General features: G+C 33.4%; 1 protein-coding gene across 1 annotated transcript in view; it reads right to left on the reverse strand.

Moving 5' to 3' along the window:
* The window catches only part of Atp13a3 (ATPase 13A3), a 75,234-nt gene that overhangs the window by 21,022 nt on the left and 41,062 nt on the right, over nucleotides 1-13,150 (reverse strand). Inside the window, exons 16-28 of the mRNA XM_076867091.1 lie at nucleotides 12,645-12,795; nucleotides 10,460-10,576; nucleotides 9,874-9,891; nucleotides 9,628-9,781; nucleotides 9,413-9,533; nucleotides 6,569-6,693; nucleotides 4,714-4,889; nucleotides 4,286-4,408; nucleotides 4,128-4,207; nucleotides 3,259-3,301; nucleotides 3,059-3,168; nucleotides 2,678-2,774; nucleotides 1,659-1,731 (exon numbers count right to left, since the gene is read on the reverse strand). Coding sequence (XP_076723206.1) covers nucleotides 1,659-1,731; nucleotides 2,678-2,774; nucleotides 3,059-3,168; nucleotides 3,259-3,301; nucleotides 4,128-4,207; nucleotides 4,286-4,408; nucleotides 4,714-4,889; nucleotides 6,569-6,693; nucleotides 9,413-9,533; nucleotides 9,628-9,781; nucleotides 9,874-9,891; nucleotides 10,460-10,576; nucleotides 12,645-12,795 — 1,388 coding nt within the window. The remainder of the gene's footprint in view (nucleotides 1-1,658; nucleotides 1,732-2,677; nucleotides 2,775-3,058; nucleotides 3,169-3,258; nucleotides 3,302-4,127; nucleotides 4,208-4,285; nucleotides 4,409-4,713; nucleotides 4,890-6,568; nucleotides 6,694-9,412; nucleotides 9,534-9,627; nucleotides 9,782-9,873; nucleotides 9,892-10,459; nucleotides 10,577-12,644; nucleotides 12,796-13,150) is intronic.

The raw sequence follows: 13,150 nt of genomic DNA on the forward strand, positions 1-13,150 counted from the left end.
AAACAATCTAGGTTTTGCAAAAATGCTTGAGGAGCAGTTTTTATATTTCTACTGAAATTCAGAAAAAAACACTAGTTTCAAAAAAAAACAAACTAAAAGTACAAAAATTATAAAATTAATCACCACCTTTATATAACTAAGAAAGAGTTCATTATTTTCTGAATACTCAATTGCAAAACTACAACTACTCTGGAGAAAAATTAACAAAGATGTGGTGACAAGTGCTTGTAATCCCAGCAACTCTGCAGGCTGAGGGAATAGGATGGCAAAATTCAAGTCTAGTCAGGCAACTTGATACCCTGTCTCAAAATTTCAAAATTAAAGGGCCAAGTATATAGCTCACATAGTCCTCCTGCATTCAAACCCTCGTACTGCCAAACAAAAAAACCCATAAAGGTTTGAAAAAAATATAAACCTAAAAGTAACATTTAAAGAGGCTTTGAAAACCTATTAAGGTGGAGTCCACCTATTTTTCTTTTTTAAATCAATAATTTGTGAAAAGTTATATTGAGACTGTCAAAGTCCTGATCCTCTTTCATTCGCTAGTTTTATCATCTACTAAAGTCTTTAGTCTAAATTGGTAGTTCTCAAAGGTGATTTTTACACCTCCAGTGAAGATCTGGTAATGCCTGGAGATATTCTGGTTGGCATACTTGGAAAGGGTTACTAGCAGGTAGTGGAGAGAGGAATAGAGATTCTATTATACATCCTACAGTGCACAGAAAGCTCCCCATAATGAGCTATCTGCTTAAAATATCAATAAGAACAGGGTCTCACTATGGTCCAAGTCAAACATTTCTTCTATTAGCATTTTCCTTAAACAAGAGCTTTCTCTTATCTCCCAAATATTTATTTGCTTATAGCATAGATGGAACTGTGAATTTTTATTTGATTCAATGGGCCATACTCCATTATCACCATTATTTATTTGGATGTTTGCATCACCCATACTATAACATACTAATACCTTGTGTCTCCTTATGTGATGCATTTAGGACATAGCATCACTTCTTACATTCCCTCCAAAAATTTATAGCTTGCATCTAAAGAGCATAAATCAGACAAACCCATATTCATAAATGTCAAAAAAAAAAAAAAAACTGAGGGACTATTCCGGAATTAAAAAAAAAAAGATGTAATAACTAAATGAAATTTGGGGGCCTGGATTATATCTGGGATCTAATCTAAGTGAGAAAATAAGTATAAAGGAAATTACTGGAACAAGTGACAAAATTAAATGTGGAGTTTGGACTAGGTACTGTTACTATCAATGTTAAATTTCTGATCTTTGTAACTATACCTGCTTTTGGAAAATAATCACTAAATACAACCAGAGATATGAAAAATTGTGCTCTATATGTGTAATAAGAATTGTAAGGAATTCCACAAACAAAAAGGAAAGAATCACTAAACATTCAGTGGCAAAGGGGCATGCATGATGACTCAAAACTTACTCGCAAATATTTTGGGGGGAAAATGGGAGAACAATAGAACAAATGAGACAAGATATAAACAATTAGCAATAAGAGAGCACATTTACAGGGATTCTGGGGAGAGATGAACTATGTTACAGTTGCTGATGTAAATTTACCAAAGATTAATAAATCACATCAGAATTTCATAATACTTTGAAACCAGTAACAAAGCAAGATACTCACTTGTAAATACCACTACCAAAATGATTGCCAGATCAATGAAGAGAAACTGGAAGTCTCCTAGGTTACTTAAGATCTATAGAAGTAATTTTAAAACAGTTACTTTCCAAGAAGTACTTTTACAGCATTGTTCCCAAGTCATAGATTATTTCCCCCATTATGACAACTTCAAAAGGACCTGCTTAAAAATCTCAAATATAATCCACATTAACACATTTATAAAAATTTGATTTAAGATATTACTATAAAAGGCATCTCTTAAAATTATTTCAGTAAAAAAACCTTATAAGTTTTTTGGGGTTTTTTTTTGTGGGTAGAGGGCTGGGGGTGCAAAAAAACAAACTTTAAATTATTCAATATACTTGGAAATTAGTATCTTGAAACTTTCTTAATATGCAACACCATCTTTTATGAGACTTTCTACAAATGGTTTAAAGAGGATAGCTCACACTAATTCCTTGGGATATCAACATTCATTAGGAGAAAAATCTACACTAAAATCACTTCAATTATAAACTCTGATACCTATGGACATCATTGTTTACTCTCTTTCCTGCAAACGCACATATCTACACACTTTTTTTATGTGTGTGTGTTTGTGTGTGGCGGCAGTGGCAGGGGGTGGGGCTGGGGAGGGAGCACTGGGGATTGAACTCAGGGGTACTCAACCACTAAGTCATATCCCCAGTCCTATTTTGTATTTTATTTAGAGACAGGGTCTCACTGAGTTGCTTAGCACCTCACTGCTGCTGAGGCTAGCTTTGAACTCTAGATCTTTCTGTCTCAGTATCCCAACCTGCTGGAGTTACAGGCATGCACCACTGTGCCTGGCCTCTGCAAACTATTGCTAATACATCTTTCCTTACTGTGGCCTTTCCTGTGAACATATAATGAACTGTAAAAATATGCCATGGAATTACATTTTGAAGAGTGAAACAAAGCTGTCCAATCTGCATTAATAGCTAATATCTTAAGGTGTCTTAACATATAGCCCCAACTCTGTGCACACTGTTAGTACTCACAGAATACAGGAGAGTAACACTGAAGTACTGTATGATGCTGTACAATGCCATGAATTTAAACACACAGAAGGAAGTCATTAAAGCAGCACGGCCTTCCCTGTGAAGAGAAAAGTCAGCATGTGAATAAGTGCATTTTAAGCTCCTCCTCCAAAACACAACTGTATCTTGACAGATGAACAACATTTGACAGTTACAACAAAGCACCTGTCTACCAAAAAACCTAATCAAAAGGAGAATTGGAACAAATGAGTAGTAGCAATCTATTAACTAATAAATTACAGATCAAATGTGCTACTATTTTTAAAAAATTGGCATTACTTTTAATCATAATCTGTCCTTTTTTATCAGTAGTACAAAAAAAAAAATTTCGGTTTTTATTACCTTATAAGGTTTGGCACACAGGAAATACTAGGAGTTTTAGAGGTAAACGGAGATGCCACCGAAGCCTCAAGCTCTGATAAGGAAATGCCTCCATGTGCCCTCTTCAAAGCCTAGTGGTTTTAAGAAAACTGGTAAGTTTTATGAATGTAATTTAGGCTACAGCAAGAACTACAAAAGTAAATCAGAAAATCTATACTTACACCACAATCATTTGCACCATCACCACACATCCCAACAAAGTAACTAAGAAAGAAAACAATTTTATGATTTTAATTTCTTAAAATAGAGTGTTTAACTTAATAAGATTTCTCTAATACAGAATTATGAAAAGCTAACAGAAGAAGAGATTTCTGGGATGAAACTAATGAATCTTTTCATTACAGTGAACATGGGCACAATGCTTTGCCAGTAGAATTGGCCTGAAAGTGAAAGGACCTGGGATACAGATTTGTTTGTCATAAAATGGGCTAATACCTCAATTTGCTCATCTTTAGTGCAAAATACTTGTGCCTATATATTCTTTAACAAACTTATTATTAAGGCTACCATTTTTCCTTAAAAAATTAAAACAATTGTTCACTAAAATTAAAAAGATAGAGCACCTGAATGAATGAATGAACTCTACCTAGATATTACCCAGAGAGGAAGGGTGGATACTATACTTTCAGTGAAACAAATGAGCATGAGTCTTTCTTTAAAAGAGGCACTTAAAGTTCTTACCACCTTTATTACAGGTGACATTTATTTATTTGCATGTAAGTACATACACATACAAAGGTTGAATATACCTTATCTGAAATGCTTGGGATAAGAAGTGTTTCAGATTTCAAGGTTTTTCAGATTTTGGCATATCTGCTTAGATTATTTTAACAGTTCAGCATCCCTCATCTGAAAACACAAAACCTGAGATGTTCCAAATTTTACTGAACCCTCAAAAAGCATTTCAGTTTTGAAGTTTTGGATTAAAAATGCTCAACCTGTTATGTAATAAACATTATTGGAAAAAAAAAAAAAACCCACACAAGTACCATTTTAAAAATTCCAAAACATAAAATCCACCAATACTTACTCTACATTTTGCAATGCTTCTACCAATTGTGTCTTCTGATCAGGTGCCATACGTGCAAACACAGTGCCATGCAACATCAACTGGAAAAAATTAAAATTTATTAAAAATATTGTTCACAATATAATTATGAACATGTCCCTAAACTCCTTATCACTTACCTTAGGAACAAGGTCTTGAAAATGCTCCAATATCACTGAAAATGATTTTCCATTCATTGCAAAATGATAACGAGTCAATTGAAGATCTTCTAAGCTATCATGAACCAACTTAATTGGAATAGCCTGTATATGAAACATCCAGAACAATACTTAGACAGCCAAACCAAATAACATAATCTTATGTTAAATGTATTTCCTCCAAAACTAAATTATTCCATATATTTCATATAAGACACTAAGACTTTAACATTTACTCAAAGAAAAGAAAAACGGGATTCCTCAGTCCTAATGAATCTTTGGGGAGTTAGTTGAGGTTTCTGTTTTTATTTAGATTTTGTTTGCTGTTGTTGTTCTGTTTTAATACACCATTTTTCTTTTTCCAGACTAAATTCAAATAAGCAAGTTTCAAAAGAGAATTTTGACATTACCTCAGAGTCAATTGCTGATGAATTACCGCACTGTGTTAGTGAGTCCGCATAATGCCAATTTATCTTGGCAACTTTCCCATCCTTTGGAGGTAATGCTTCAGCAATAATAACTTTATCTTGAGGTAGAATCATTCCACAGTCTCTGGCCACAGAGACAGCAGTCAACATGTTGTCACCTATTTTTCGAAATATTTTCAATGTATTAAGATTAAAATTACAACATGAATGTGTATCAAACAAGTATTGTCTGAGAATCAAATCGAGTCGCTATGACTGGGCTGGGAAGAATGAGGATTACATCCTTGATCCTTGGGAGTCTTTTATTTATTTATTTTTAATTTTGACACAGGTCTGGCTAAATTGCTGAGAGACTCATTAACTTTCTGAGGCTGGCCTTGAATTTGCAATCCTTCTGTTTTAGCCTCTAGAGTCATTGGGATTATAGACATGTACCACTGTGCCCAGCCATCCTTGGAAGTTTTAAAATAAGCAAATCAATAGGCACACTTATTAAGGAAGCCTCAAATGATGCAAAGTACATATATGCTAAAATCTTGCTCACAACTTCTAAATACAAATACAATCTTTTCCAGACACTATTTGTGTCCCATAACAAACAACACAATGCAAAATATACAGCAGATGCACAATAAACACTGAAATATCCTAGGAGGAAGAATACTAGGGTGGTATTACAGAAAAAGATTAGATAGAAAATCAAGATTACACAAAACAAAAAGTTAAGACAGGTAATAGGAATAGATGCAATAAGAAGTAAAAAAGAACTTCTCAGTCATGAGAAGAAAAGAACTGAAGAGAAGCAAGGACAGGAGAAGTAGGCAAAGGTTTGGGGATCCCACTGCTACCAGAACTGAAGAGTTAAATATCTTTCTCCATTTCCTATAGACTACTTCCTAGAGTATCTTCCTGTGGCCCTTGAGAAATAGTCACATTCTGTCATGGCAAAGGATAAGGAGACACAGATGTAAAGTGCCTTGAAGGAGACATTAGAATTAAGAATTTTCAGAACAGCGACAGATTTAGTTATCTTAAGCCATGCAGTAAGAAGTATGCTATTAGATCTTGGGAGTTAAAGACATAAAAATGTACTCTGGTTTTTTCTCAAAAAGTCTTACTGATCACACAAATGCCAAAAAGTAAGGTAATTTAAACCTGATTATTTACTATGAAAAGCGCTGGCACAATTTCACACAGCTAAAGAATAGAAATTATGTAACATTTTCAACAGTATAAAAACACCAAAGAAAATCAAATATTGTGTCAAAAAAGCAAAATGAACCTCAAGTCATTATGAATTCAAGTAAGGATAATATTTTATATATGTGCGCACACACACCTATATATATATAAATCTAATTCTAACAAGTATCTATTAATAATTTTCTATATACCTGGCAGGTCTAAAAATTGTAAAGGAGCTCAAAATGGATAAAACGTGCTCTTAATTTGCAATAATTTTATATTCTAGAGAAAGTAACTAATTAACAAACTAATTTACAAGTAACTAATATACAGCAAGGTATGTTAAGTGCTATACAAACATATGATTTAAAGAAATAATAAAAAGGAAAGATGGAAATTTTATAGTGTTCTTCATTATTTTATCATACTTTTTTAATCATACTTTTTATAAACAGAATTTGCAAGACCTCAAGAAGAGTACTCCAAGATTATCTTAAACCTTGGAAAGATATTCAGAGCTGAAGCAGGACAATGTAGGATGGAGCCACTACATAATATACTTTAATAACTAACTTATCATTTCTCAGTATTACATAACTTGGACTTTATAGCCACATTCAATTTTCTTCTGTGTTCTTTTACAAAGTCTAACCTGTGACCATGACAGTGCGAATGTTGGCTTTATGCAAATCTTCAAGTACTGCAGGGGTTTCTTGCTTTAATTTGTTCTGCATTATAATTAATCCCATAAAATCCATGTTGTTTTCAATGGCATCTCTGCAGGAAAAAAAAGTGTTAACACATAATGGTTTAGTCAAGAGAACAATGTTGTTCTCTTTATGTTGATAAAACATTTTAAAATCTATAAATTATAAAGTAAAACATTTTATATGCTGAATGAATCATGTGTGCATCTAAGTTCAATATTTCAAAAAAATTTAAACCTGGAAAACAATTTCCAAGAACTATACTTTTGAAATATTGAAATAAAATTCCACACTTTAAAACATGAAAAACAAGGAACATTTGGAAATCTATATCTGTGTGAAACAATAATCTATTCTAGCACTAGGAATACTAGTCTAGGAATGTTCATTTTATATCCTATCCAAATATAAGCATAAATATATTCTTTACTGTCCTTCATAAAATATAACCTAATTTAAATGTCAAGAGAAAAAGGGAAAAAAACTGTACCACAAGCACATTTGATATTATTTTCATTATTATGTCTCAATACTATAAAATTTCTAAGAAATAGAATTCTTAATCCTAGAAAATTTAAGAACCATTAGAAGTACAACAATGAGATCTATTCAAGATCGAGAGATGAGCCTTTGAGAATACTGATAATCAATACAGTTATCAAGATGCTAGTCTTCAAATAGCTGAATGCACCAGCACTATGCTAGTCACCACAATGCCAATCACTGGGAGGTGAAAGACAAAAAGGCATAGATGATCACTACTTTTAAGACACTTAGTGAGGGAAATAACATGTAACTAGAGAAATATGCAAAAATAATGTGTACTTCAGCATTATAATGAAGATGAAGTCTGTTCAATGATAGTCACATTCTTAAGAAATTTCATGCTACCAAAATCATACCATAGAAATGTTTTTCAATAGGGAAAGGGGACTTTCCCTATTTATCAAGTTAGCAACTAGAATTTCAGACTTGCAATTAGCTAAGTAATTTGTCTACATAAAAATTCAATAGTAAAGGAGCTGAGTATACACTTATGCAACCTAAATGTCTTTGAAATATATAATCTATATCAATAAATAGTAAAGATATTAAAGAACAGATAGAAAACAAAGTGAAAGACACTCTGTAGTAAAGGAAGGAGAAAAAGCTTCGAAGCCTGATATTGTCTTAAGTATGAAGTTGTACCAATGTGAAACTATTGGGTCAACAGTATCAGGTTTCCTATAAGGTTCTATTTCCTGGCTTCAGTTGGTTTCCTAACTCACCTGTGAATAATACAAGTTAAGGAAATCACGTCCTCTAATAAACTGTAGTGTTCAAGATATAAAAGATTAAGCTATAAGAGAAAGGCTTATTTCTGTAAGGCAGAATGCAAAAACAGAGGTCTTGGTAACTAAAGGATGAAGAATAAAGGAAATAGAAAGAGACAGTTGATAGGGAGGTATAGAACATTCTGGACAAAAGAAACAACCTATTGATAGGCTTAGAAGGCTCTGTGAAACATGAAAGGCTAGAGAACTATAGCTAATTCACCAATTAATCTTTAAGAGGAAAACAGCAAAAGGTGACGTAATAAAGAAAAAAAGAGACAAATGTGTCCTTTGCAGGAATTAGGAGGTATTATACATCTGTGGTTCCTGCCCATGCATGTGCATCAGATCACTAGGTAGAAGTTGTTTTGTTTAAAAACACATGCTTAGAATACCCCCAAATAAATGGAATTACCAGGAAAACCAACATATGCTTAGAATACCCCCCAAATATACAGATTACCAGGACAACCAATGGACATTTCTTTCTGTTTGCAAAATATTAGGCTCACCATAAGGTTCCTAAACAAAAACTCTATCTTCAAAGGGTAGGTCTTAACCAGTTATAATAAAAGTAACAATTCCTTTTTTTTGGTGGTGGTGGGGGGGCTACTGAACATTGAACCCAGGGGTGCTTACCCACTGAGCCACATTCCCAGCCCTTTTTATTTATTGAGACAGAGTCACTAAGTTGCTTAGGGCCTCCCTAAGTTGCTGGGGCTGGCTTTGAACTTGTAATCCTCCTGCCTCAGCCTCCTAACTCACTAGGATTAGAGTCATGTGACACTGCTCATGGGCAAAAAGTAGCAATTCTTGAATGTGAAACCCATATTTATATATAGAAAGAAATGTGATGTTGGTAAAGCCATTTGACCAGAGGCAGAGATAAATGGGGTGGAGGAACAGTATTGGGTACTGTGACTCATGACACTTTTTACCAAATTAGTGTTTAGATCCAAACATTAGGCAAAACAAGACCATCTGGGAAGAAGAAACTTCTGTAGAATTGCTCCATGTTTCAAGAACATGTCTGACACACAGTAAACACTTCATACTTAACAAATTTAAAGTAGTCTCAATCATTTTTAAGGAAAAACATACAATGTTATAATATAGGCAAAAAGCCAATATAAAATAAAAAGGAAATTAGAGGCTGGGATTGTGGCTCAGCAGTAGAGCACCTGGCTAGCATGTATGAGGTACTGGGTTGGATCCTCAGCACCACATAAAAATACAGAAAGAAAAGGAAAAAAAAAAAAAAAGTTTATTAAAAATAAATAAATAAATAATTTAAAAAATAAAAGGAAATTAGATATTGGAAAAAAATGTACTTTTACCTCAGTCATCTAAAACCATATTGCATTATAAATGGACATGTGCATATACTTGCATACATTCAATAAAAATGTGTATTTACTGACATATAAACATATGATGCATTACTGAGAAAACTGTAGGACAGCTGTCCAACCTTACCTACTAATATTCTGTACTTTATGCCATGTCAGTTTTGACTCCAATTTTCGATGTGCAAGAGCAATCACACGGAAGCCTTGTTTAGTATAATCTTCTAAAACTTCCTCAAAATCAATAGGAACTTTTAAAAGAAAAAGTAAAATTCACTGTTAACACTACTAATACAAGCTTACAGAAATACCAGAATTTTATCCAAATCCTAGTTATTTCCTTACCGGTTTCTGGTTTACAAAGACTGGCAATGACTTCAGGGGCTCCTTTCATGTACGCATCCATTTTCTTATCCCCTAGCACCCTTGCAACCACACTCATACGTTGCAAAGCAGAAGAAAATGGGAACTGGCGAACAATTCCTATCTCATAAATAGCCTATATAATTTCAAAAGATGCACAAAGCATTTATTATTCTTTAACAATAAAAACAAATGCATTTAGGTAACAAATAAATGTTCTTCACTTACTGGAAGTTCAAACAGCTCCTAAAACCAAAAGAAAAGAGTACAGATTAAGCCAATCAATGTAGTCAAGTTAGAAAAAACTTTAAGCATCCACAAACATTGGGAGAGTATCAAGGATCCCTCATTATTTGAAAGTCAAGATTTGATATTCCTTCTCTACCATTATGTTCTTGAAAATTTTCAAATATTCTAGTATCCTAGAACTATTAAAACATTAAATGCTACAAGGGAAAATTTTAAAAAATCACTTAAAGATTTTTCTCATTTAGGCATTACTTAAATATTCTTTTCATGAAATTCTAGGTATATAGATGTAATTTTAAAGGATTAATGATCATGTATGTAAGTCATAAGACACTAAAAGCTGCTCACTATACAGGAAAGAAAAGTAATGGCATGATAATTAAATCTCAACATTTTATAAACAATGCACATAGCACACCAAAGGTATAGTTTAATAAACCAACTAAAACATAGATGTCTGCATAGGAGAAAGACATTTGACTCCCTCTTCTAGCAATATTTCAAAATGACAATTAAACGTTAAGGATGCATCAATAGTACTATCCAGCATTAAGCAATTTCGCACCATTTCTTGGTTTCCTGCAGGTGTAGATTCAGGAAGCAGCTGTTTAGGAGGACGAACCACAGTGGGCATAATTCGATTATGAAGTGCTGTTTCTTCTTCCGTTGCTTCTTCCAGAATCTGGAAGGAAAATATTCACTGTATTGCTTCATAAAATTCAGTTCATTGAATCCATTTTTAAATGGAATATAATGGCCATTTTCAGTCAATAAAAAAAAAAAAAAAAAACCCTGCTTTCTCATATAAGTAAAACAAAATACAAAGGGAACTAGTTAGATACCTAGCAACACATGATACAAGGGAGACACGAGGTTTGAAGTTGAGAAAAGAAATGAGACAAACATCTCTCATTTTGCTCCTACAACCTACTGGGTTTAGATAATAGCTCTGTGAAAACAGAGTTCTTGCGGCTCCTAAGGACTCCTTTCCTCCAACAGGAGAAGATTCCACAGTATATGGAGCTCACAGATATAGTTAATAGAACAGGTAGAGAACTGACTAAGGCACCAAATTATGAGTTTAGAGTTTTAGTATGAACATTTCTTGCTAGGCTAGTACTACCTTAATCCCTTGAAATTTACTTTAAAAACATTTTCCTTGGGTTAAAAAAAAAAAAATTCAAATGGGGGTATATAGTTCAATGGTAGAATATGTGCCTACTATGCTCAAGGCCCTGGATTTGATCCCCAACATCAAATAAATAAATTAACTCAAACAAAACCCTATATTAAACTTGTTTTCAAGAGAAACAACACACTAATTTGACTATAACTAAAGTGATTTATCAGTGAAAAAATGAGGAAAATTGTGACCAATTAACCAATCTTATATAATTCTATCTATTTCTCTCTACATGTTAAAGTCTCTGGAATTGGGATGTAACTTTTTATGACATTAATTACAAGGATCATTCGTGCCTGGTTATATGAAACCATCAACTGATATATAAGATCTTATCAAGTCAAGTATCAAAATATCTCAGGGTCTGCAAAAATGCTATTACGCAATGTACTTATTATGTACAATTATTTTAAAAGATCAAACATTGAACACTAAATCTACTGAAAATCCATTTACTGGAGAAAAGCATTAAAGAACAAAAAAGATAAATCAACCCATTTTGCTTCTCTCTCTATAAATAAAGTGAGGCTCCTCTTCAGGAATTAAATTTGAAGAGTACTTACTGTGAACTTTCAATGATGGCAGACAGAATATGTATCATCCACCTCCCTCCCTTTCAAAATGTTAACAAAATACAAAAACAACCACAAAAAGAAAACAAAGAAGGGGCTAGAGCAGATTTCAAATAGTAAACAAAAGGCAAACTCAAATACTGATTAATAAAAACTGACTTAAAAGAGACATATGGGCAAAAATAAAAATCTGACTGCAACTACCAAGAATTATCAAATCAGACCTTCAAACTTGAATAGCAAAGTAACATCCAGTTGAATAATAAAAACCAAAAACAAACAAGGGGGGAACAGGGGAAATATTCCCAGACAAAATGAATAACTCAGAAGCTAGAAAGGATCTTTAAAAAACTAGTATTGCACCTATAAAAGAAGTGGATGCTGTAGCTGAATGCAGTGGTACACGACTATAATCCCAGCAACTTGGAGGCTTCAAAGCCAGCCTCAGCAACTTAGCAAGACCCTTACTTAGCACCTTAGCAAGACTGTGGTTAATTAAACACCCCCTGGGTTCAATCCACAGTCCCGCGCCTCCCCCCCCCCAAAAAAAAACAAGAAGTGAATGCTGTCAAAGTGTAACAACCATAAGTACTTACAAATTAAAATTACCAGTGACAAAACAGAAGGAAACTGAAAAATGCCAAGAAATTGAGGTCTGAAGTCATCCATCCTACTGACTCATTTAAGGTCCTCCTTATTGACTTCTAACATACTTGCACCAGCTACAGATATTTGAATTACTTTATAAACATTAAACACAGCCTAAGTGATCAGCTTCTATTAAAGGTATTTAAATGTGTTAATTCAGCTGAAACAGATACTTTTCATTCAATTAGAAATATTTCTCCATCATTAGAAATTTCATAGTTGATTCTTTTTTATAGTTTTAAGATAGACTGTTATCAAAACTACCAACAGAAATAATCCTACTGTAGAGTAATTTAATTTTAATATAATTTTTTGAAGTTACTTATATTTCAAAATGTTGAACTTACCCATCCAATGGCTTCAAACATTTTTAAATCAAGTGGATCACCAGAAAGCATTCCTTCAATTTTTGTAAGTGAATGACAGGTAGCCATACAAGCAACAAACTGAGATTTTACCAACATCTCATTGCAAACATTTTCTTCTGGTAAAAGAAATCTAAACAGAAAATACACTGAATTAGGTTCATAAATCCCTAGACTCAAGACAATATTCTAACAGGCAATTTCAGTTTTGTATTACTTTCAAGCCAGGTAAGGTGGCACATGCCTATAATCTCAGCTACTTGAGAAGCTCAGGCAGGAGGATCATAAATCTGAGATCAGCCTGGTCAACACAGCAAGACTTCATTTAAAAAAACAAAAACAAAAACCTTTTAAATTCAAGCTGGGCACAGTGGAACACATCTGTAATCCCAGTGACTCAGGAGGCTGAGGCAGGACAACTGCAAGTTCAAAGCCAGCCTAAGCAACTTAGTGAGACCCTGACTCAAAATTTAAAAAAAAAATAAAGG

This window comes from Callospermophilus lateralis, chromosome 10 (genome assembly GCF_048772815.1).
Source record: "Callospermophilus lateralis isolate mCalLat2 chromosome 10, mCalLat2.hap1, whole genome shotgun sequence".
NCBI lineage: Eukaryota > Metazoa > Chordata > Mammalia > Rodentia > Sciuridae > Callospermophilus > Callospermophilus lateralis.